At 38.4% G+C, this 21,071-nt stretch overlaps 1 protein-coding gene and 1 long non-coding RNA gene across 2 annotated transcripts in view; both read right to left on the reverse strand.

Annotated features, from left to right (window-relative positions):
- Positions 1–12,983, reverse strand: part of ptprna (protein tyrosine phosphatase receptor type Na) — a 25,988-nt gene extending 13,005 nt beyond the window's left edge. Inside the window, exons 1-11 of the mRNA XM_017469052.3 lie at positions 12,720–12,983; positions 9,023–9,073; positions 4,741–4,851; positions 4,347–4,440; positions 3,200–3,353; positions 2,664–2,979; positions 2,099–2,230; positions 1,850–1,881; positions 980–1,257; positions 458–544; positions 179–258 (exon numbers count right to left, since the gene is read on the reverse strand). Of these exons, the coding sequence (XP_017324541.1) occupies positions 179–258; positions 458–544; positions 980–1,257; positions 1,850–1,881; positions 2,099–2,230; positions 2,664–2,979; positions 3,200–3,353; positions 4,347–4,440; positions 4,741–4,851; positions 9,023–9,073; positions 12,720–12,792 (1,408 nt within the window). The 5' untranslated portion in view covers positions 12,793–12,983. The remainder of the gene's footprint in view (positions 1–178; positions 259–457; positions 545–979; positions 1,258–1,849; positions 1,882–2,098; positions 2,231–2,663; positions 2,980–3,199; positions 3,354–4,346; positions 4,441–4,740; positions 4,852–9,022; positions 9,074–12,719) is intronic.
- Positions 12,984–15,660: 2,677 nt separating this feature from the next.
- On the reverse strand, positions 15,661–16,519 carry LOC124628235 (uncharacterized). Its single transcript, XR_006982614.2, has 2 exons — positions 16,295–16,519; positions 15,661–16,109 (listed from the first exon to the last, which is right to left on the reverse strand). It is a non-coding gene; the product is annotated as an uncharacterized LOC124628235 (long non-coding RNA).
- Between the last annotated feature and the right edge of the window lie 4,552 nt (positions 16,520–21,071).

Here is a 21,071-nt window from a genome sequence, read left to right on the forward strand (position 1 = left end):
AAAGTAAGTCAAATGCTCTTGATGTATTTTTGAAGCTTGAAGAAGTTTGACATAATTAGAGCTGGCGTGTGTGATGTTCCATGCGCCACTCCTCTTTCTGTATGGGTGTGTGTTAAATTGCTTGTAGACTGAAAACAGAAACGAGAGGTGAGCAGGAGTGAGAGAGCTCGTCACTCACCGGCTTTATTGGCCACGTCCTCTGCGCTGAGGTTCAGAGAGTTCTGTCTGATCCTGAACGTCAGTGCAGGCCCCACCACGCTGTGCGCACACACACACACACAGACAGAGAGAGAGAGAAACATCGGTGCTGATGGATGTGTTCTGTGCAGCTGAGATTACACTTAATGTACTACACTTTGTCTTCTCTTGTCATTCTCAGTGTTTTTCTTTTGTGTCTCATGTGTTCACACTCAGACACACACACACTCACTCATGATTACATTCAGGCTCATTGTACCTGATGTTGATAAAGCTGCTTGTTGTGAGATGAATCCTTTCTGCCAGCGTTTCTAATAGCTTTACACCATCATACAGGCTCAGAGGACTGAGGATCAGACATGCACAAAACATCCTCAATACACACTTTGAAAACTGTTGTATATCTAAACAGGGAATGAATCATGAATCATCTTCAGTGACACTGATCAAATCATGTATTTTGATTCCTTTACTGTCAGAATGTCACTTTAACCGATCAGCGAAGTACATTTACTTGGATATCAACGAACATAGCTTAACTATCTTTCAATTACACTATAATAATTATATAATTAATAAGTATCAGACTAAAGTATTTTTTACTTCATAGGTTTACTTTCTAAACTTTTATTGTGTCATTAAGCCAGTATTGCTCTGTTCTACATTAAGCTCCTAAAATCCTACTTTATACAAAGCAAACCAGGCTGTGAAATCCATAAAGATCTCTATCAGGAGCTGAAATGAGTTTGAATAATCTCTTATGAGTTTGAAGTACCCTCACCTCTGATTTGTGACTATGTAGCCATACTCCTCTCTGACATGTATGCCATCCTTGCCTCCTGGTTTCAGGTTTGTGTTGGTCTTTTCCTTTTCCAGCTCTGCTTCCTTCACTGGCCCATGTGTGGTTGCTCCAGGCCCCTGAGCATCAGTGACGGGAGCCGGTGCAGAGGGGGACGTTGTAGCGGCTAGCTGGAGCCCTGGGGTGGTGGGCTGAATCACTACAGGAGACACAGGTTTGGCGCCTTTCTGCGACACCCTGTCACTGCCCTCTACAATTGTCTAAGATAATAAAACACAACAGGGCATATTTTACTTCTTAGAGCATTAAAATTCCAACAAATCAACACCTGCTCCTAAACTGGTAATGTTATGAAATAATTTATATACTTGCATATAAATATAAGATGAGGAAATTTTTATTTTATATAAAAATATAGACCTATAGATCTAATAATTGAATAAAAAAGGAAAATTTTGAAAGGGCATCAAACTTAGACAAACTTAATACCATTGTAGTTAAGTTTAATCTGCTTCAGCCTTTTACAGATATTAGACATCTTATTAGACAATCTTATTATTTTACATCCAGTTGTTCCTTTGGAAGCACGCACTACCCATAAATTATTAGCTATCCCCTAAAGTAAAAATAAAGTAAAAATAAAATCACCCCCCCAAAAAATTAAATAAATAAATCAATCTGAACAAATGCAACAAATGGAAGATGATGAAAGCACCACGATGCTATTGAAAGCCATTTCATGCATTTTTATTATTTGTAAAAGCATTTAACATACCACTTAATAATAATCACAGTGCTAGTAAATTATTTTACTAGCATATTTTTGTGCGAGTATATTATTTCACAACGTACTTCTTTCACTGTGACTGTTCCCGGATGTTTATCTGAGAATGAGAAGATGAGAAAGAATCTGATCAATCAGTCATGTTCATCATCTTGATGCTCTTATAGACAGTGCTTATAGACAAAGCAATCATCAAATTATTTGGATAAATGATAAATATTTTCTCATAAATATTGCACATGTTGGATATTGAAATACAGTATTACTGTATTGGGGTGTGTGTGTGTGTGTGTGTGTGTGTATGTTTTGCCTTGTACCTGTGTTCTGGGTTTCTTGCGCCTGCAGGAGCTGAAGCAGGAGGGCGAATTTGTTTAACTGTTGAGGACTCAGCTCTCGTGGATCCACCCCAAATCTCTCCAACACTGTGGACAGCTGCACTACTGTATCATCTACAATGCACACACACACACACACAAACACAAATTCATATAGCTAAAACATCAATCGCGTGACTGAATTATAACTGTGATAAAAGGTTTTCACACAAATTTTAAGATCTACATCGTCCAAACTCCCCAAAGTCGTAAACGATTCTTTTTAAAAAAAAAAAAAAATATATATATATATATATATATATATATATATATATATATATATATTTACTGTCATAGAAATGAAAATGCTTCTAATACACAGGTCAAAATAAAAACAAAAAAAAAAAACAATACAAATAAAAAAGACAACATTTAGCCATTTTAAGGGGCATTCCACCTATGATATAGACCCATATAAAAATACATTTTGTCAAATTAGAAAACAAAAGACAGCCGTAGCCTCATTATCGCCCCCACTGAGTGCACACGCCTACAGATCGGCACTCACCGTCCAGCCCTGGCAGAGAGCTGTAGTCCTGTAGAACCTTTTTGTTGGTCCGCTGGCGTGAGCTGGGTCGCTCTGGCAGGGTGTAGTCCTCCCCATAGTCCAGTGGGAAGTCCAAGTCCTCATAATAAGGGGCAGCGGGGAGGCCTGCTGCCCCCCGATGGTGGAAAGAAGGCTGTGCAGAGGAGAGGTAGAGCGACAAGGCTTCCTCTAAAAGCTGCCTGTCTCTGTCTCGCTGGTGCTGCTGTGAGCCCGAGCGCGACGTGGGACGCTGGTAGCCCACACCAGCATGAGGGTGCAGAGAGTGTGACATGTCATCCTGTTAGAGAGCAATCACAGATGGTTAGTCTAATGTGTTTCAATCAGGATTTTAGCCGCATGTGAGAACAAAAGGGTATATTATAGAACGAAATATAATAAAAATTCCACTTGTCAAATGGATCTCAATCATGGAATTTATGCTAAAATTTGCACACAACCTTCCTTTCACACAATATACATATATACACAGACATACACACCCACAACAATAGGTGTACCTGCAGATATGTGTATGGGTCTAATGGTAAGGCTTGCATGCGGAGTGATGAGGACTGGTGAGGATCTAAAATCACATAATCCAAATAGTTCTGGGCAACGCTGGGCTCAGACTTAGAGCTCAAATAGGTCTTTTTAGAAGCAGCCTGTACAGACCTGAGCAGGAAACACATAAACAGACAGTTACACTCAAAAATAAAACTTCAGAAATGTTGATTGAATAAGAACTTACATAGTCGTACAATATGCTTTACAGAATAAGTGTGTATAAGAGATGGAACTGGATATTATCTGTTCATTATTCATAATGAACAGATACTGTTTTCTAAACAGATATAAATACAGATATGAATAGGAGGAAAGCTTTTTAAGCTTGCCAGACAGGTTTACAGGTTGAGAACCTAGGCTAGACGTGTGCACTGGGACTGGGACTTGGCTGGGACCAGGACGGCATCAATAAAGTCACAATAGCAGGAACTTTTTACTTTAATGCGAGTGATATGAAGCTCAACAGACAATCAAATATTGTTTATTCATCCTTAGTAGCTGTCTGGTCAGGGTTGCAGTGGTTTACATTAGGCTACTAGTTTGTTTTAGATTGTTTACATATTTTTAGGGAAATAGAACCAACTATATTCATTAGTAAATATTGCGGGTGGTGCAAACAAAAGTAATAACTGCACACATCTCTAGTTGAGGCCAATTATGTATAATACTCGAGTAAGGAAAAAAAACAACCTTCTGGCTTAGGTCAGACCCATCTTAGATTTAAATCTGAATACATATATGGATATTTGGAGCACTAAACAGATACAGATACAAATACAGATTATATCCCTAGTGTCTATATATGGTAAATTATTATCTCCTAATGGAACCCCATACAGTGCTTTTATTACAGGTAAATAAATCTACATGGTTTTATGTTTGCAAGTTTGTAACAGTCTGTCTAACTCTATTTATATAACAAGTATAGGCAAAGTCTAGCATTTATACCTTTTCTGACAATATCATGAAACTGAACATAAGCCAGTCAAGTTCAAAGCAATGTATTGTAGAATTTCTAAAAGACGTCTAGCTAACTGTTTGGGCTATCAATACTAAAAAAAAAAAAAAAATGTTGAAGAATGCCAAGTGTTCATGACTCACTGCGCTGGCTGAGAGGTCTGCGCTCGAGCATGAGGAATCCGGCTCAGCTCCTTTGCTATGATGTGCTGGGTGATATCATCCTGCCAGGAGAATCCTGTTTACACCCACCACACAAAACACAACAGGGAATGTGTCAGACAATAGTTAGCTAAAAAAAAAAAAAGATTGTGTTGAAATTTTATGATCGATTATAATGAAACTTCTAAGGTTGGTAGCAATTTGGGAGCAAATATTCTGACTCATGTTTGGTTACATGGGAACTTTTAATATAGAAGAAAATATGAGTCACTTTTGCGTAGGGGTGTATCGACACTTTAAAACATATTCAACTGTGAAAGGACTTTTTGTGTGGGTTATGAGTAATAACACGCGGGTCCGCTGTGGATGTGTGCACCTTGCATCATCAGCTGCTTGAGCACTTCTTGCAGCCTTTTCAGTACAGGAACAGACACTTGGTATCGAACTTCTTCATGCCTGGATTTCCGGCACTGACCAAACAACTTGTCTGTAACATGCAACGTGGACAAACATTAACACACACCATACATACATATATACAATTACACACACGCACAAATAAGTCATTTATCTACTTTGAAAACTAGACTTAACTGGAGTTTAATTATTCCACATAGCTCCTCTTTGCCATCAATGAACTAAAGAAATAACTAAACAAACACTCTGGCATTATTCAATTTAATCTTCATCCACAGAATCGGGAGCATATGCAGTATGTAATTAGCACTGATTTAAAAACGACACATTTCTCTACAGCGAGAAAATAATGTTTACTCAAAACTTGCTTGTAAGAGTAATTCCATGAATCAAGATTTTTTAAAACCAATCTTTCTATTGGCTTTGCCATGAAACAAAGTAACACATGACATTTTTCCATACACACAGGAGACAAAAAACTCATTTCAGTCAGATGACTAGTATGTAATTCATCAAGCAATGTTCTATCATTTACGTTAACGTTAAGTTAAAGTTAATGTTTAAAATTCAAGATTATATAGGATCGCAAGCACGAAAACACAAAAAGTAGTACCTTTTCTGAAAGGACAATCTATTTAAAAATAAAAAAATATGAAAGTATTCTACAAAAATACATCTATCATATAAATCTGGATGTGTTTAAAAATTGCCCTCAAGACTTCCAATAAAAGTGAGTTTCAACTAAACGGGTTTTATTGTCATTACTCAATACAGAGAAATGTGTTGAACATTTTTGTCCTTGCTAATCACCCATATGCTACAGATGCTGTAGACAGTGGAAGAATAAAAAACAACCACCGCTGGGGTGTTCCTTTAATATACAAATAAAATATGAGCTCATGACACAAATTAAGAAACATTAAAATAATATTTTTCCCCCGTAACATAAATAAAACTCAGATACATAATCCATATCATTTATGTATAGACAAGTCCATGGATACATACATTAGTCTTAGTACACACCCACACACACACACAAACACACATACTCTCTCACTCTCTTTCTCTGTCTCTGTCTCTCTCTCTCTCTCTCTCTCTCTCTCTCTCTCTCACACACTCTCTATATATCGCTGTCACTCTCTCTCGCTGTCTCTCGCGCTCAGTTTCAGTTTCCATGTGCTTTATTGGTAAAATAATGGTACACTATTATTGCCAAAGCAAGTACAAAGCAAGAGCAGTCTAAAACAAAGCAGAAATAAAATAAAAAGACAAAAGAAAACAAACTAAAATACCAATAGATTACAATAAACAAACAAAACAAAAAAAAAAATAGTGAGAAACAATCTACTAATCTACTAAGGCACTATAAATAATAATGTTTAAAAAAAAAGAAAGATAAAATGAGTACAATTACAGAATAAAAGTGAATTTGCTAATAAAGCTAAGAAAAATATAAAAACAATAAGAATAAAGAAGAATATAATAAGAATGAGAAGAGACAGAAGGGCAAGGCAGATCACTCACTGTCCCTCATATTGTGGCAGGCTGAGACACATTGTGCTGCTAATATACAGCAGTCTTTATTTTTTAGTAGGAGGGGGAGTTTTTCACTGTTTCTGAGATGGATTCTCAAATATTTGGTGTGTGTGTTTAATTTTTGGGTAGAATTTTTCTTAGATGTCCATGTATTTTGTGTATTCTGTTAGGAAGTGCAGCTGTCTGTGTCTCTCTCTCTCTCTCTCTCTCTCTGACTCATCCCTGACTAAAATGTGTATAAAAAGACCCGAGCGAACTCTCAGTTTGAACTCAGCCATGTTTCTCTGTCCGAGCTGACATGACTCACTGCTATTTATAAGGCGGAGGATAGCGAGAGAGGAGCCCTATATAGAGGGGAGATGGATCACTTACTAGCGGATACAGAAATATGAGCCGCTATCAGGCAGAGGCCAGCTGATGCATTAACACTACAGACAACAAAAAAAAAAAACCTTCTAAATATAAATGTTTGTGTAATATTAGGGAAAGAACTAACACTGCTGAGTAAAATGTTGGCTGAAATGCACTGATGAAAATACAGATGATCAAATATTTCCTCAATAAGAATAAATTTGGAAGTTTTTATATACCGCACCAGGCTCATACTCCTGAGAATGTCTTAAACACTTATTTTATCATCTTTATCATATTTAATTTATGCATCCCCATGTTCACCACCACCACCACCACCACCAACAACAACAACAACAACACAACAACAGCAACCTACCCACGATTTTTCATAATTTATCATAAAATGCTATGGAGTTGAGAGTAGAGGTTTCAGCTCCCACAGCTATTAAATGTCTAATGGAGAACATAACGGAGGGAGTGCAATTTAGAAAAATACACAGTTGGGAGGTTTTCCTGTCAGAGCTGTGTTAGCAGTGTAAGATTTTACAAACAGAAAAATAACAGAAAAGCTACAGAAAAACGAGCTATATGAGACACTGAGAGACAGAGGGAACAGAAAGCCCCAGTAAAACAGCACATGGTGTTCTGGGCTTCCACTCGTCTGCTCGGGGTGTGACTAGGTGTGTGTGTGTGTGTGTGTGTGTGTGAGAGTGAGTGAGTGCATGCCTGCCTGCCTGCCTGCCTGCCTGCATGCGTGCGTGCGTGCGTGTGTGTGTGTGTGTGTGTGTGTTTCAATCTCTTCTCGTAACGATGGGACAATTTTTAACTGTTGGGTGCTTTTGGCTAAGTCCCCTTAAGATTCTAAAACAAAAATAAAAATTAATTAGTTTTTATTTGACAATTGTACTGATGTTAAGGTTAGGGTTAAGCGTATGCAGCTCATTAACATATATATATTGTGTGTATTTACCCTGAAAACCTAATTACATCTGTGAGATCACCCGCATAGCATACTTATAGTGTTTTGTTTTTACATCACATACATATTGTTCTTTTTCTGCTTCCAGAACAGGTGTGTGTCTGTGTGTGTGTGTGTGGAACTGCTCTTCAGAGAGAATATAACACCTACATGCAGACCATAATGTAGCACACAGCTCTCGTCCTGTTTCAGAAACCCTTGTCCATTTTATCTATTTCCAACCCACTGATCCTCAAAGTACACTCGCTGTAGTTTTGAGATAAAGTTTTAAATACGACTGCACAACAGCAGTAGTTTTGCGTGTGTATGTGTGTGAGAGAGAGAGAGAGAGAGAGAGAGAGAGAGAGAGAGTGCTTTCTCTGAGAGCAGAAAATGAGTGTCTGTGCGTAAGCAACGGGTAGTGACTCATCAGTGATGGTGGAGGCGTGCACCTAGTTGCAATGGGCTTGGTGATGTCACGGTTGCCATGGAGATGAAGGGCAGTGGGGGGAGGGGGAGGGGGGCAGAGGCAGGGTTTGGAGAGGGTTGGAGAAAAAAGATGAGATAGAAGAAAAGACAGAGGGGGGAAACAGAAAAAGAGGAGTGGGTAAAAGGCAGAGATTCACTTGCTGAAGTAAAATGAATCTGCTAGGAGTCGGGGAAATATATGAAATATATAAAAATGAGGATGGGGTGTGTAATATGGCAAAACTATTGAAATCAAAATATCATAATAATTGACACATTTACGATGTATTATACACAGTAGATTGTGATTTTCAGGTTTGCTAAGAATAGTGTCAGAAGTACAGTACGGCTGTATTTATTATTATTATTTTCAATGATGTTTTTTAATGAAAAAATGTATACATAGAAGAAAAAAAGGTTTCAATGTCCCCTCGGCTAACATGAGCTAAAAAAAAACAGCCAGTCATTATATTATAAAAAGACTGACTACACCCAAAATCTCAGAAAAAATGCATGATAACCTAATTTATTTACATAACCATTATTAAATGATAATTATATCTCTCCACCCAACTATCTACAGAGCAAACGTAACCACAAAAAACACCAATGTTCCTCCTTACATCATCACTACAGGCTCACATATCACATCCATTCATTTCCAAAAATGTGCACAAAGACACACACACACACACACACACATAGACACATAGGGAATAAGCAGAGAGAAACATGATACTTTCAATGATAGGTTTGAATTTATAACCATGTGTAACGCCAGGTGTGTCTCATATGAACATTAATGTGTATGTGTGTGCATGTGTGAAGAAGCTGGATATAGCAGAAGGTAGTACAGCATCAGGACAGATTTCAATGGAGTACTATATTCAAGCAACAGGAAGTTGTTTTCTGATACACTCACCGTCAGAGCAGAACTGCTCTCTGGAGCACAGCCTCTTCTCAAACAGACAGCCTGAGAGTGGTGAAGGGTGTGTGTGTGTGTGTGTGTGTGTGTGTGTGTGTGTGTGTGTGTGTGTGTGAGAGAGAGAGAGAGAGAGAGAGAGAGAGAGAGAGAGTTAGAAAAGTTGGCAAGAGTTAAGTATTAGAACACAATGTATAGTAGTAGTAGTAGTAGTAATAATAATAATAATAATAATAATAATAATAATAATAACAATAATAATAATAATAATAACATCCCCATAAACCTACTGTACATCAGTGGGTCTATACTTATATTTCCTCACTTTTGTAACTACAGATCTTTTAAGAGTCACCATAGTTATTGTATATATTATTATTTATTATTAGTTATAGTAATTATTTTTTATAATTTACTGAATAACATTCAGTACCCATAACACTCCCACATAAGGTTTCTTTTGAACACTATTCCAAACTTTGTGGAAATTAGACTTTGGAAGTGACCTAAGTGAAAAAAATCCACTGCCATTGCTAAGAGGCAGTGTGAATGTGAAGCAGACGTGTGTTTGTCTCCCTTTATAGTACATATACACTAGAGATCCTTCAAAGTAGTATTAAGTATACTAAAAGTAGTTTACGTTTAGAAAAAAAGGTGAATAATGAAGTATACTGCTCAAATTGATGAGGGGTATATGAATGCACTGCATTTTAGAGTAGCACAACAAAATGAAAAAGTGAAAAGGTCTGAATATTTTTGCAGTCCACTAGTGTATAGAGTGTGGTCCCACACGCTGAAACTAGTGCACATGCTTCTATTTTGAATTCTTTTTCTAATTTAATACAACAATTTTCATTACAAATTATATTACTGACAACAACATGAGGGAAAAGTTAAATCTATAAAATATTTACATGGATTTCAGAGTTTCTTAGTATTTAATACGTTCCATTTTTTATTTTTTATTTTTGCTTTAATAACAGTGTGCACTCGAGCTGTCATGGACTCCACGACTTTGTGCAAAACCTTATGATCCATTTTAGATCAAATCCATCAGAGTGTCATTTGAACACGTGCTTCAGTAGAAGAGATTGAGAATGTGGAAAATCTGAGCTTTTGTATAAAGCAGTTAACATGGTCAATATCACTAATTTGCAGAATCCATCCATCCATCTTCTGTAGCGCTTATCCTACACAGGCTCACGGGGAGCCTGGAACCTGTCCCAGGGAACTTGGAGCACAAGGCAGGAGACACCCTGGACGAGGTGCCAACCCATCGCAGGGCACAATCACACACATTACAGACCATTTAGAAATGCCAATCAGCCTACAACGAATGTCTTTGGACTGCAGGAGGAAACCAGAGTACCTTGAGGAAACCCCACGAAGCACGGGAAGAACATGCAAACTCCATGCACACAGGGCAGAGATGGGACTTGAACCCCCAACCCTGGAGGTATGAGGCAAACATGCTAACCACTAAACCACAGTGGGTAAAACCTTCAGTTAATTTCCAATTTTAAATGGAAAAAATAATCCCATATTTTCAATGTGCTCTCAGACTTTTGGACCCAAATATATGGTGTGTAGCTAGACTCAGATTTGAACTGACCTCTCCCCTACTCCCACATTCAGTTCTGCTTCAGTGAGCAGTAAACAGCCACAGCTGAAATCTGTCTCTGCCTGTCTTTCTACAGTATGACTCTCTGACTCTGTCTGCTTCACAGTCAGTCTGCAGCCATGACCTCTCAGCAACAACAAAAATACATTACACTCTAATAAAGATCAGCATTTAGACACACAGTGCTCCAGAAAAGCAGCTGATGACCTGGATCTCTGGATGTCTGTACAGGACACAGCTGATCAAACACAGAGACTGCTCAGCGGCCAGTCAGCTACTGACCACTCTTCCGTCTCGTTGTGTGTGTGTGTGTGTGTGTGTGTGTGTGTGTGTGTGTGTGTGTGTGTGTGTGTGTGTGTGTATGTGAATAACCTGAAATGGCTAACAGCACTCCTGAGCTTGGCAAACACAGATAAAAACAGCTGCATTGATACCACAGGGTAGAAGTAAAACCTGAAGTGGCCTGATTAGCAGTGAGGTTTAAAAAAAAAAAAGGCAACAGCTGGATCAGACCAAAATGTTATCAGTATTTAAGGTGTTAAGACTGGCAGTATATCAGCCTTTCTTCAACACAGGGAATGGACCGATGTGCCAGTTATTTTTCCACCAGCTCCAGTGCACATATCCCATTTGAATTAATCATGGCAAATATAAATGGGATTAGATGAGGCTTGTCAATCTCTCTCCCCCCACTTGCTAACAGGTGGTGATCTGAGCTGTGCAACCAAATGAGTGACGCAGGAGGAAATTGAGAAAGAGAGAGAGAGAGAGAGAGAGAGAGAGAGAGAGAGAGAGAGAGAGAGAGAGAGAGAGAGGATGTTATCGCATCTCTGAATATGGCAGCTTCCCACTCAAACTGGATGCATTGTCTGCATTTTGATGGCTGTTCTCGGTCATACACTGCTTGTCCATTTAGAAAAAAGGGAAAAAACACAAGATGCAACTTGCAGAGTAAAACAGAAGAAGATGCCAGTTTTCACCAGGAGGGTTTCAGCTTGAATTACTGATCTGCATGGATCAGTGAACCTGTGATGTTGTAGATATGAGAAAAAGTGTGTGATGGATCTTCATGCACTCAGTGAGTCACTGCTGCACAGGAAACACAGCAGAGGGGAAAAAACAAGGATAGAAAAGAGAGAGAGAGAGAAACAAGTATAATAATCTCACCCGCTAGGAAACATGGAATATGTGGTATTTCCTTTCTACTGTTGATTTTACTATGCAGGATAACAAGCTGTAATTTTTTATTTTTTTTTTAAAGCAGCCATATACAATGAAGATTTCTTAGCTGCGAAAAGGAACAAACTGAAAAGAAAGTCACACAGATGATTGGTTAGCAAGCAATAACAACCCGCAGCTGCAAATAAGGATTCTTGCGAGCAAATTCAATTTAAAAAAATAATTTATTTTTGTTAACACTGAAACGTTAGCATAAATCTGCCAGCCAGTTTACAGTATGATGCATAGAGGAGGATAGAAAAAGGTTCCTGCACTCATTATTCTCATCAGACCACACTGATCAGGTGTGTTGGGATCACTATGGTCAAAGCAGTGAGAGGAGCAGCCTGAGGGAGGAAGAGCAGGCTGAAATGTGACCGCTGTCCGTGGTGCTGAAAGCCTCAAGCTTGAAGCAGAGCTCAATTTTCCACCAGTTGCTCCATACGGTGGACGGAAATGACGGAAATGGCCAACGTCTTTATGAGCACGACAGCGTCAGGGTTTGTTTTCTGAATAAACAGACGTCAGGTTTGATGTAACGAGGAAAATCTGAAGCGTATCAGAAGCGCATCCTCGCTCAGGCGTGTCCTCGGAAACACTCTCCACCAAAATAAACAGCTTAATGTTATTATGGCTGTTTTGGAGGATTGTACATATAACGTACATGCACTACCCGACAAGAAATTTCAGAAATATAACTACAGTCACAAGTATCTTCAGCTCTGCTCATCTTTGCAATCATAATCGTGTTTAAACATAAATCAGCTCACGTTGCATCTCGTAGCCTATCCCCCCCACCACCACTACCACCACCACAGCCCACTCCCCTTCTTGTCTTGCATGTAGATATCTACTCACCGTATTTGCCTGCTGTGACAAGTTGGTAGAGCACGGTCATTCCCAACAGGGCTCTCCATAACCGCGGACGCATCGTCGCAAAACGATCCACCAGAGCGCAATTTGGAGACCGCCGGTTTAATTCCGCATTTTGATCAGGGTGTCGCTGGAGCGGTTAGCACGACTCAAGAGCCAGTCAGGTTAATGCCAAACCGAACGTGATTTGGTTAGGCAGTAAAACACACTCTGACACACATACACGCACGGAGATGTTAGAGAAAGCTTGGAATGTGCGGCGCGGATCGGGATCAGGATCGGGAGTCGTGCGCCAGGCCGATTCCCCCCTCCTACCGCTGTGGCGGGAACCCGCAATGACGTCATAAACAGACCCGGTTGGTGGACAGGGGACGGGCATTAAGGTCTTCCATACAGTCACTGACAGACATTCATATAGGCTTTGGGTTCCTAAGCAGAGACGCCCCAAAGCGCACACACTACAGCACTATTTCTGCATTAGTTGTATGCAGTTTGGGAGGTAGCAGGTTTTTGTGGCTGCTGTTTAGGCTATTGGGGCTGCAGCACAAACAAATACACTCTAAAAAGTGATTATGGCCTTTAAATATTGATTTAATGCCCATTTTATTACATTTAATTAAGTTTGTAAATGTATACAATGGTGCTTGAAAGTTTGTGAACCCTTTAGAATTTTCTATATTTCTGCATAAATATGACCTAAAAGATCATCAGATTTTCACACAAGTCTAAAAGTAGACAAAGAGAACCAAATTAAATAAATGATACAAAAAATCTTATGCTTTGTCATTTATTTATTGAGGAAAGTGATTATTATTACATTTCTGTGAGTTGCAAAAGTAAGTGAACCTTTGTTTCCAGTATCTGGTGTGACCCCCTTGTGTAGAAATAACTGTAACTAAACGTTTCCAGTAACTGTTGATCAGTCCTGTACATCGGCTTGGAGGAATTTCAGCCCGTTCCTCAGTACAGAACAGCTCTGGGATGTTGGTGGGTTTCCTTACATGAACTGCTTGCTTCAGATCTTTCCACTATATTTATATTGGATTACGGTCAGGACTTTGTCTTGGCCGTTCCAAAACATTAACTTTATTCTTCTTTAACCATTCTTTAGTAGAACGACTTGTGTGTTTAGGGTTGTTGTCTTACTGCATGACCAACTTTCTCTTGAGATTCAGTTCATGAACAGATGTCCTGACGTTTTCCTTTAAAATGCACTGATATAATTCAGAATTCATTGTCCCATCAATAATGGTATATTGTCCTGGCCCAGATGCAGCAAAACAGACCCAAACCATGACACTACCACCACCATGTTTCACAGCTGGGATAAAGTTCTTATGCTGGAATGCAGTGTTTTCCTTTCTCCAAACACTTCTCATTTAAACCAAAGATTCTATTTTAATCTAATCCATCCACAAAACATTTTCCAATAGCCTTCTGGCTTGTTCACGTGATTTTTTAGCAAACTGCAGAAGGGCAGCAGTGTTCTTTTTGTAGAGCAGTGACTTTCTCCTTGAAACCCTGCCATGCACACCAGTGCTGTTCAATGTTTTCCTGATGGTGAACTCATGAACATTAACATTAGCCAATGTGAGAGAGGCCTTTAGTTGCTTAGAAGTTACCCTGGGTTCCTTTGTGACATCGCAGTCTATTACATGTCTTGCTCTTTGAGTGATCTTTGTTAGTTTCCACTCCTGGGGAGGGTAATAATGGTCTTAAATTTCCTCCATTTCTACAAAATCTCTAGTCCAAATTCTTTAGAGACGGTTTTGTAACATTTTCCAGCCTGATGAATATCAACAACTCCTTCGTTCATACACTTCCACAAACATGTGTTGTGAAGATCAGACTTTTGTAGATCCCTGTTCATTAAATAAAACAGGGTGCTCACTCACACCTGATTGTTATCCCACTTTGATAATGTTTGATCATGATCTCCACCATAGTATAATAATAATAATAATAATAATAATAATAATAATAATAATAATAATAATAATAATATTTTATGTATAGTTTTCTATAAGTATTTTATAGATCTGCCCTTGAGAAACATGACATTAGAAAAGTTGTGACCTTTTCTTTTTTTAACTTTACCTTTTTTTTTGCAACATTTTCTTCATCTTTCCTCATTCACTTCTGATTATTAACGTAACTCTGACCACTTACCATATTGTTTCCCCTTTAAATGTGCTGTACATAAAATCTGACCTGCAGCTGTGGCTCAATGTGCAAATTTCCCATTTGAGGGCACACACACACACACACACACACACACACACACACACACACACACACACAAAAACAAATTAAGGGTTGGCTCAGCTTTTACCTACCTGGAACCAGTATGTTGAGGCATGAATATATTTATGTTATTCATTTCTTAATGACAATGTACTTATAATATAATTCTTGACTATCCATATTAATTACAAAGATTCTCCATTATCTAACAGGCTATTCCATAAATAAATAAATAAATAAATAAACAGCTTTTAAAATAAGTTATATTGTATGTTAGATATGACAGTAATTTCTACAACTTGCCTTGTTTTGAAATTGTATTAGTGTTTGTAAATAAGATGGAAATCCTAAAACAGGGGTGTCCAGAAATGGCTGGTGTGCGTGCAAGTTTTCATTCAAACCAATAGAAGCCACACCTGAGTCTATTAAAAGTCAGGCTCACCTGATTAAACAGGTGGAATCAGATGTGGCTCCTGTTTGATTGGAATGAACACCTGCATCCACACTGGCCCTTTGCGGATAAGATTGGACACCCCTGTCCTTAAAGATCCATCTACTAAAAATATACCTCACCAGAAAGCCCGAACTCACAGTGCCACCCACTGTCCACATGTAGTTATTGCCTGATCAGCACATGGTTATTGCTTGTGCCCATGATGAAAAATCACTGGAAAGCACAATACACAAACAACAAAATTTTTAATGCATTTTTAAAGAACTTGAAAATCTAAACATTCTGGGGAAAATATTCAATTAATGATTAGGAAAGAATATAATTCTTTAGTTGAGTATTTTTCTCTGTTTAATCCTACCTACTTCACCATTCAGGCTCATGACACCTATCTACCCAGAATAATTTATATCAAATCACTGATGAGCACCCATCTCTCTCTCTTTCATGTAACTTCATCTCTTGTTGAAGTCTGTTTGGGGGGTTGCTGGGGCAGCTGCAGATTGTTTTTTTGAAAGCCGACCTGCTGCGGTGCCACCCACGCCTTCCCCTAACCCCCGCCTATATTTGGAGTCACATGTCATGGCATTTAGACCCCAGTGCCTCCCGGGAGCTGCACTCTCTCACCTCCCCCATAGTGGCACATGCTGGCCAGGCCATGCTGCGATGATAGATCCATGCTGCAGGAAAGGATAAGCACGTCATTACGAAAAAATGCAGCTTGTTACATAGAAAACAGAAATCAAGTGCAGTTAAAATGTCTCATCAACATATTAAAATAACTTCTATGAATTATTCAATAACTACAGTGAAAGTAGAAAATGGTATGTAGATACAAGAGACAGGAATGTAAGTCTACACTCACTGACGGCTCCTAGGAGTTTAAGGATTAACATGCTCTCAGTGGTTGTTCTTTCAGAAAAGGGAAAGAACAGGATCCATGGGATTCAGCTCGATTATGTGGAAAAAACAGAAGGGTTCATGTAAAATATTAAAATACAAAAACAATGGAATGTAAAGTGCCACTCACTGGGCTATTGTCTTCATTAAAGTCTTGCTTTCTCAATATAATATCTGCTTTTCTGCTCCATCTCTGGCTTTTACCTACAGCTCCACACAGCCGGTCTGGAGACAAAAATCTAAATTCAAGCCCTTCTTTAATTTATTGTTTAGTCTGTATTTATCAACTGATTCAGTTGATCATATCATTTAAATGTAATAATGATACTCTGCTATTTGTGCATGAAGATCATCAGCCTCACTGCAATTGATTAAGGTGGTTTAATATCATAGACAAACATTCAGAGGACACACGGTCACTCCAGAACGGCTTTTACATGAGTAGCCCACATGTCAGAGCCTGTATTTGTGGTTACCAGGCAACAGGAGGTCCTTGTGAGATCTGACCTCATGATAAATCATTTCTGTCCTTTCAGTCCATTCACCAGCCGGTGCTTTCCTCTGTAACTTCATTTAAGCCATAACCTGATAATGTGCCACTACCAAATAATAATATAATAATAAATAATATAAAATATATTCATATTCAGGATGTGATAGCTGAATGCTTCAAATGCTCAGGGTGCTACTTGGAGGTTTCTAGTTAACGTAATCATAGATGATGATGAAATCAAACCTCTGAGTTCAAATAACAGTATCACCAAATCTTTTTTTTTTTTAAATTTTGCATCTAAACTGCATGCACGCTTAAATCATTAAGAATACTTTTTAAATAACTTAAGAATATTTGAATGAAAAATGAGATCTGCCATTAGACATGCTGAAAAGCATGTCTGTTTCTATGACACAGTTGCTATAAACATGGAGGCACATCAGCCAGTTCATTTACTGCTCTGGCAGAGAGCCCAGGTTTTTCTGTGTCACAAGTGTGCTTGGTTAAATGATCACACTAAGGGGTGACCTGAATGCAGCGCAGCACACCACACCAGCTTTCACACAAGCAACAAGGACTGATCTTATTCAACTATACGTTCTATATTTTCGGCAGGGTTGAGAAACGGACTAAACTCATTTCAGTGTGTTACTATTCCCTCCCTCCTTCTGTTTTCTTCTATATGTTTTTCTCTTTTTTCTTGTTAGATGATTGGATGAGGTGAAAGGGTGTATGTGTGGGACGTGCACATGTGGGACAGGCCTACCATTGCCTGTATTTCCTCATTTGTAAGTCGCTTTGGATAAAAGAATCTGCTGAATGAATAAATGTCAAATGTAAATGTAACCCTATACTTTGGCTACTTTATATACATTTATAATAAAATTACCTAAGTGTGACAACCCCCAATGGAAGCAACAGTCACACATTCACAGATACACACTGTCCCACATTCATATTTATGGAGAAGATGTCTGCTGCAAGAGCTAAAACTTTGTTACGCACTAAGAATGCAAAATGATATAAGGAAAATGGTGATCATCTGTTACATGATTAGATATAATTATAGCAATGATAACTTATTTTTCAGCAACAACCCTTCTGTGAGGATGAAGCTATTTCTACCGGATAACAGCATTCAAAATGTTGCTTTTTGGACCATTTGGATGATCAGCAAGAACGAGCTCTACTAACAAAGTGAAAAAGATGAAAATGTGACCCACTTGAAATAAAATTGAAATGGTCAGCATGCTTTAATTTACTGAGTTAGTCTTCCATTATTTATTTGCCTTACATGTATTTTATTCCAGGCACACATGCTAAGTCTCTTAACGCAGATGAAGAGAACTTCTCATGTTTTTTTCCCATGCTACTTTCTAAAATTGCTACATCAAGCTATTTCCATTCTGCTGACCCACTTGGGCTACTAGAATTCTCCAGAATGTTACTACATACTAGAGCAACTGCACATTATTCTAAAGTTTTCGTGTTATTTCAGTAATCCTGGCACCTGGTGTAAATGTCAGAGTTTCACTGAGTTCCCTTGCCCTAAAAAGGCCATGCTGTTCTTGTCATTCTAGCTCTCTAACAGCTCCCCTGATAAAGAGTGAGAACATGAGTAAAAAGTTATGGTGCATTAGATGAGGTGTTGTTTGAGTTCCTTTGGATTATTGTGACACCTGAGAAACAAAACAAATACCAAACCTATGCACAGCCCTAGGAGACAAAAGCTAAATCTCTCCATTGAAAAAGCCATGTTGGATTTATTAACATCCAGTCATAATGTCAAGAACATTTGCATATTGAAATGCTACTTAAGATGTTACTTAAGAACTTTCTACAAATTTCTGAAAGAACATGATGTCAGTTTGCTTCACTTTATAAAGTTTTTAAATTGTTGCTCACACAATGCTTTAGGTTGGATAACATATAAAAAGGACATGTTTTTGGAAATGCTTTAACTGAAAAGTTTGTAGCTTGTAGTTTGTAACTTTGTAGAAATGGGGGAAAATGTTCTCAGACAGAAAACAGAATGATTGTTACATTCAGGAAGCGTTTGGGTAACCTAAAAGTGTTAGCTGGGACAAAATAAGGAATCGTAGAAGGGCGGAAACAGCATCTGTCATCATGGGGTGACATGATGGGGTAACGTCACTTACACAAAAATACAAGAACAAAAAAACCCAGAATATCCAAGTAAGAAAAAATACAGCAGGATCTGTTATAGTATGTGAGGTTAAAAAGGAACTCAGGGTAAGTTCTTAGGCAGCTAAAGGCCTATCTCACATTGGATAATGTTAATGTTCATGAGTCCACCATCAGGAGAACACTGAACAGCACTGGTGTGCATGGCAGGGTTTCAAGGAGAAAGTCACTGCTCTACTAAAAGAACATTGCTGCCCTTCTGCAGTTTGCTAAAGATGGACAAACCAGAAGACTACTGGAAAAAATATTTTGTGGGTGGATGAGACCAAAACAGTTTTTTTTTAAATAAATGAGAAGTGTTATGTTTGGAGAAAGGAAAACACTGCATTCCAGCATAAGAACCTTATCCCAGCTGTGAAACATGGTGGTGGTAGTGTCATGGTTTGGGTCTGTTTTGCTGCATCTGGAATAGAAAGACTTGTCATTATTGATGGAACAATGAATTCTGAATTATATCAGTGAATTTTAAAGGAAAATGTCAGGACATCTGTTCATGAACTGAATCTCAAAAGAAAGTTTTTCATGCAGTAAGACAACGACCCTAAACACACAAGGTGTTCTACTAAAGAATGGTTCAAGAAGAATAAAGTTAATGTTTTGGAACGGCCAAGTCAAAGTCCTGACCGTAATCCAATAGAAATGTAGTGGAAAGACCTAAAGCGAGCAGTTCATGTGAGGAAACCCACCAACATCCCAGAGTTGAAGCTGTTCTGTACTGAGGAACGGGCTGAAATTCCTCCAAGCCGATGTGCAGGACTGATCAACAGTTACTGGAAACTTTTAGTTGCAGTTATTGCTGCACAAGGGGGTCAATATTGTTTCCTCAATAAATAAATGACCAAGTATAATATTTTTGCCTCATTTCTTTAATTGCATTCTCTTTGTCTACTTTCAGAGCTTGAAAAAGAACTTGTGAAACTCTGATGATGTTTTAGGTCATATTTATGCAGAAATGTAGAAAATTCTAAAGGGTTCACAAACTTTCAAGTACCACTGTAGTGACAAAGCTGTTGAGAGAATGAACTGGAAACTATGCAGTAAACTGATAGCATGCAAAAAAAGAGAAACTGTTCTTTAACCTGCTTGGCTATAACTGGATGCTTTGGTGCCATCTGTCAGTCAGAACTGCATGCTGGGTGACTGCAGTCTGTTGTGATTTTGGAAGTCTGGACGTTTCTTGTTGCTTGTGATGAGTTGCATGTATGTAGACTTAAAGTCACAAGATCACAAGTTTAAAATTAACCTGTTTATTGAAGGACTGGTCATCTCAAATGGCGTGCGATTTGACTAATTCAACCTGCATGAAAGCTAGATGTTTGATAGATGATATTTTTCAGTATATTAATAGTAGGGGTGTGTATTTGTTGGTTTTCCCTCTACTCTACATCTAAATAATCCAATTTGCAGCTACTCAATAGCTTTGTTTTGTACATCAGTGCTTCCGTGTTTATAAAGATGTTCCAGTTGAAGAGGTTAGTGTTAAAATTTGTCAAGTACAGGCTCTCGTGCTCTCTGAAGGGCCCTAAGAAGAACATTCAAGGGACAGTGTTTAGACTAAAAGCCTATTAATAGCATTGACAGCAGCAGCTGTGGACCAACACAGACCATTCAGGCAGGGGAACAGTACTGCAGACAGAGGGGGGGAGGTGGGCATGCCAAAGCTCTTACAGGGTTTCATATTATTCAGAGAATAGTCATCTAAAGTGCTGAATAAGATGAGATATAAGGCACCTAATTAGAACGACAAGAAATGGGAGATGAATTTGGCCAGGTGATATCCTGAGCTCTACTAGCATTAAATGTTTCTTCAGTGTAACATTAACACAACATATTTAGCTAACCTTAAATATTTTTGTGTTATCGCCAGAATAAGACCTCACAAATAGTTTCACTATGATCAGGTCCATCATTCAAAATGATAAAGATCTCCAAAGGTCCAATAATAGTAACAGTGACAGTAGTTTGTTTCACGCATGTAGAAATCCAAAGTCATACTCTCTTCTTAATGATTCATGAATCAATTATTACACTATGCACATAAGAA

This window comes from Ictalurus punctatus, chromosome 6 (assembly GCF_001660625.3).
Source record: "Ictalurus punctatus breed USDA103 chromosome 6, Coco_2.0, whole genome shotgun sequence".
In the NCBI taxonomy this organism is placed as follows: Eukaryota; Metazoa; Chordata; class Actinopteri; order Siluriformes; family Ictaluridae; genus Ictalurus; species Ictalurus punctatus.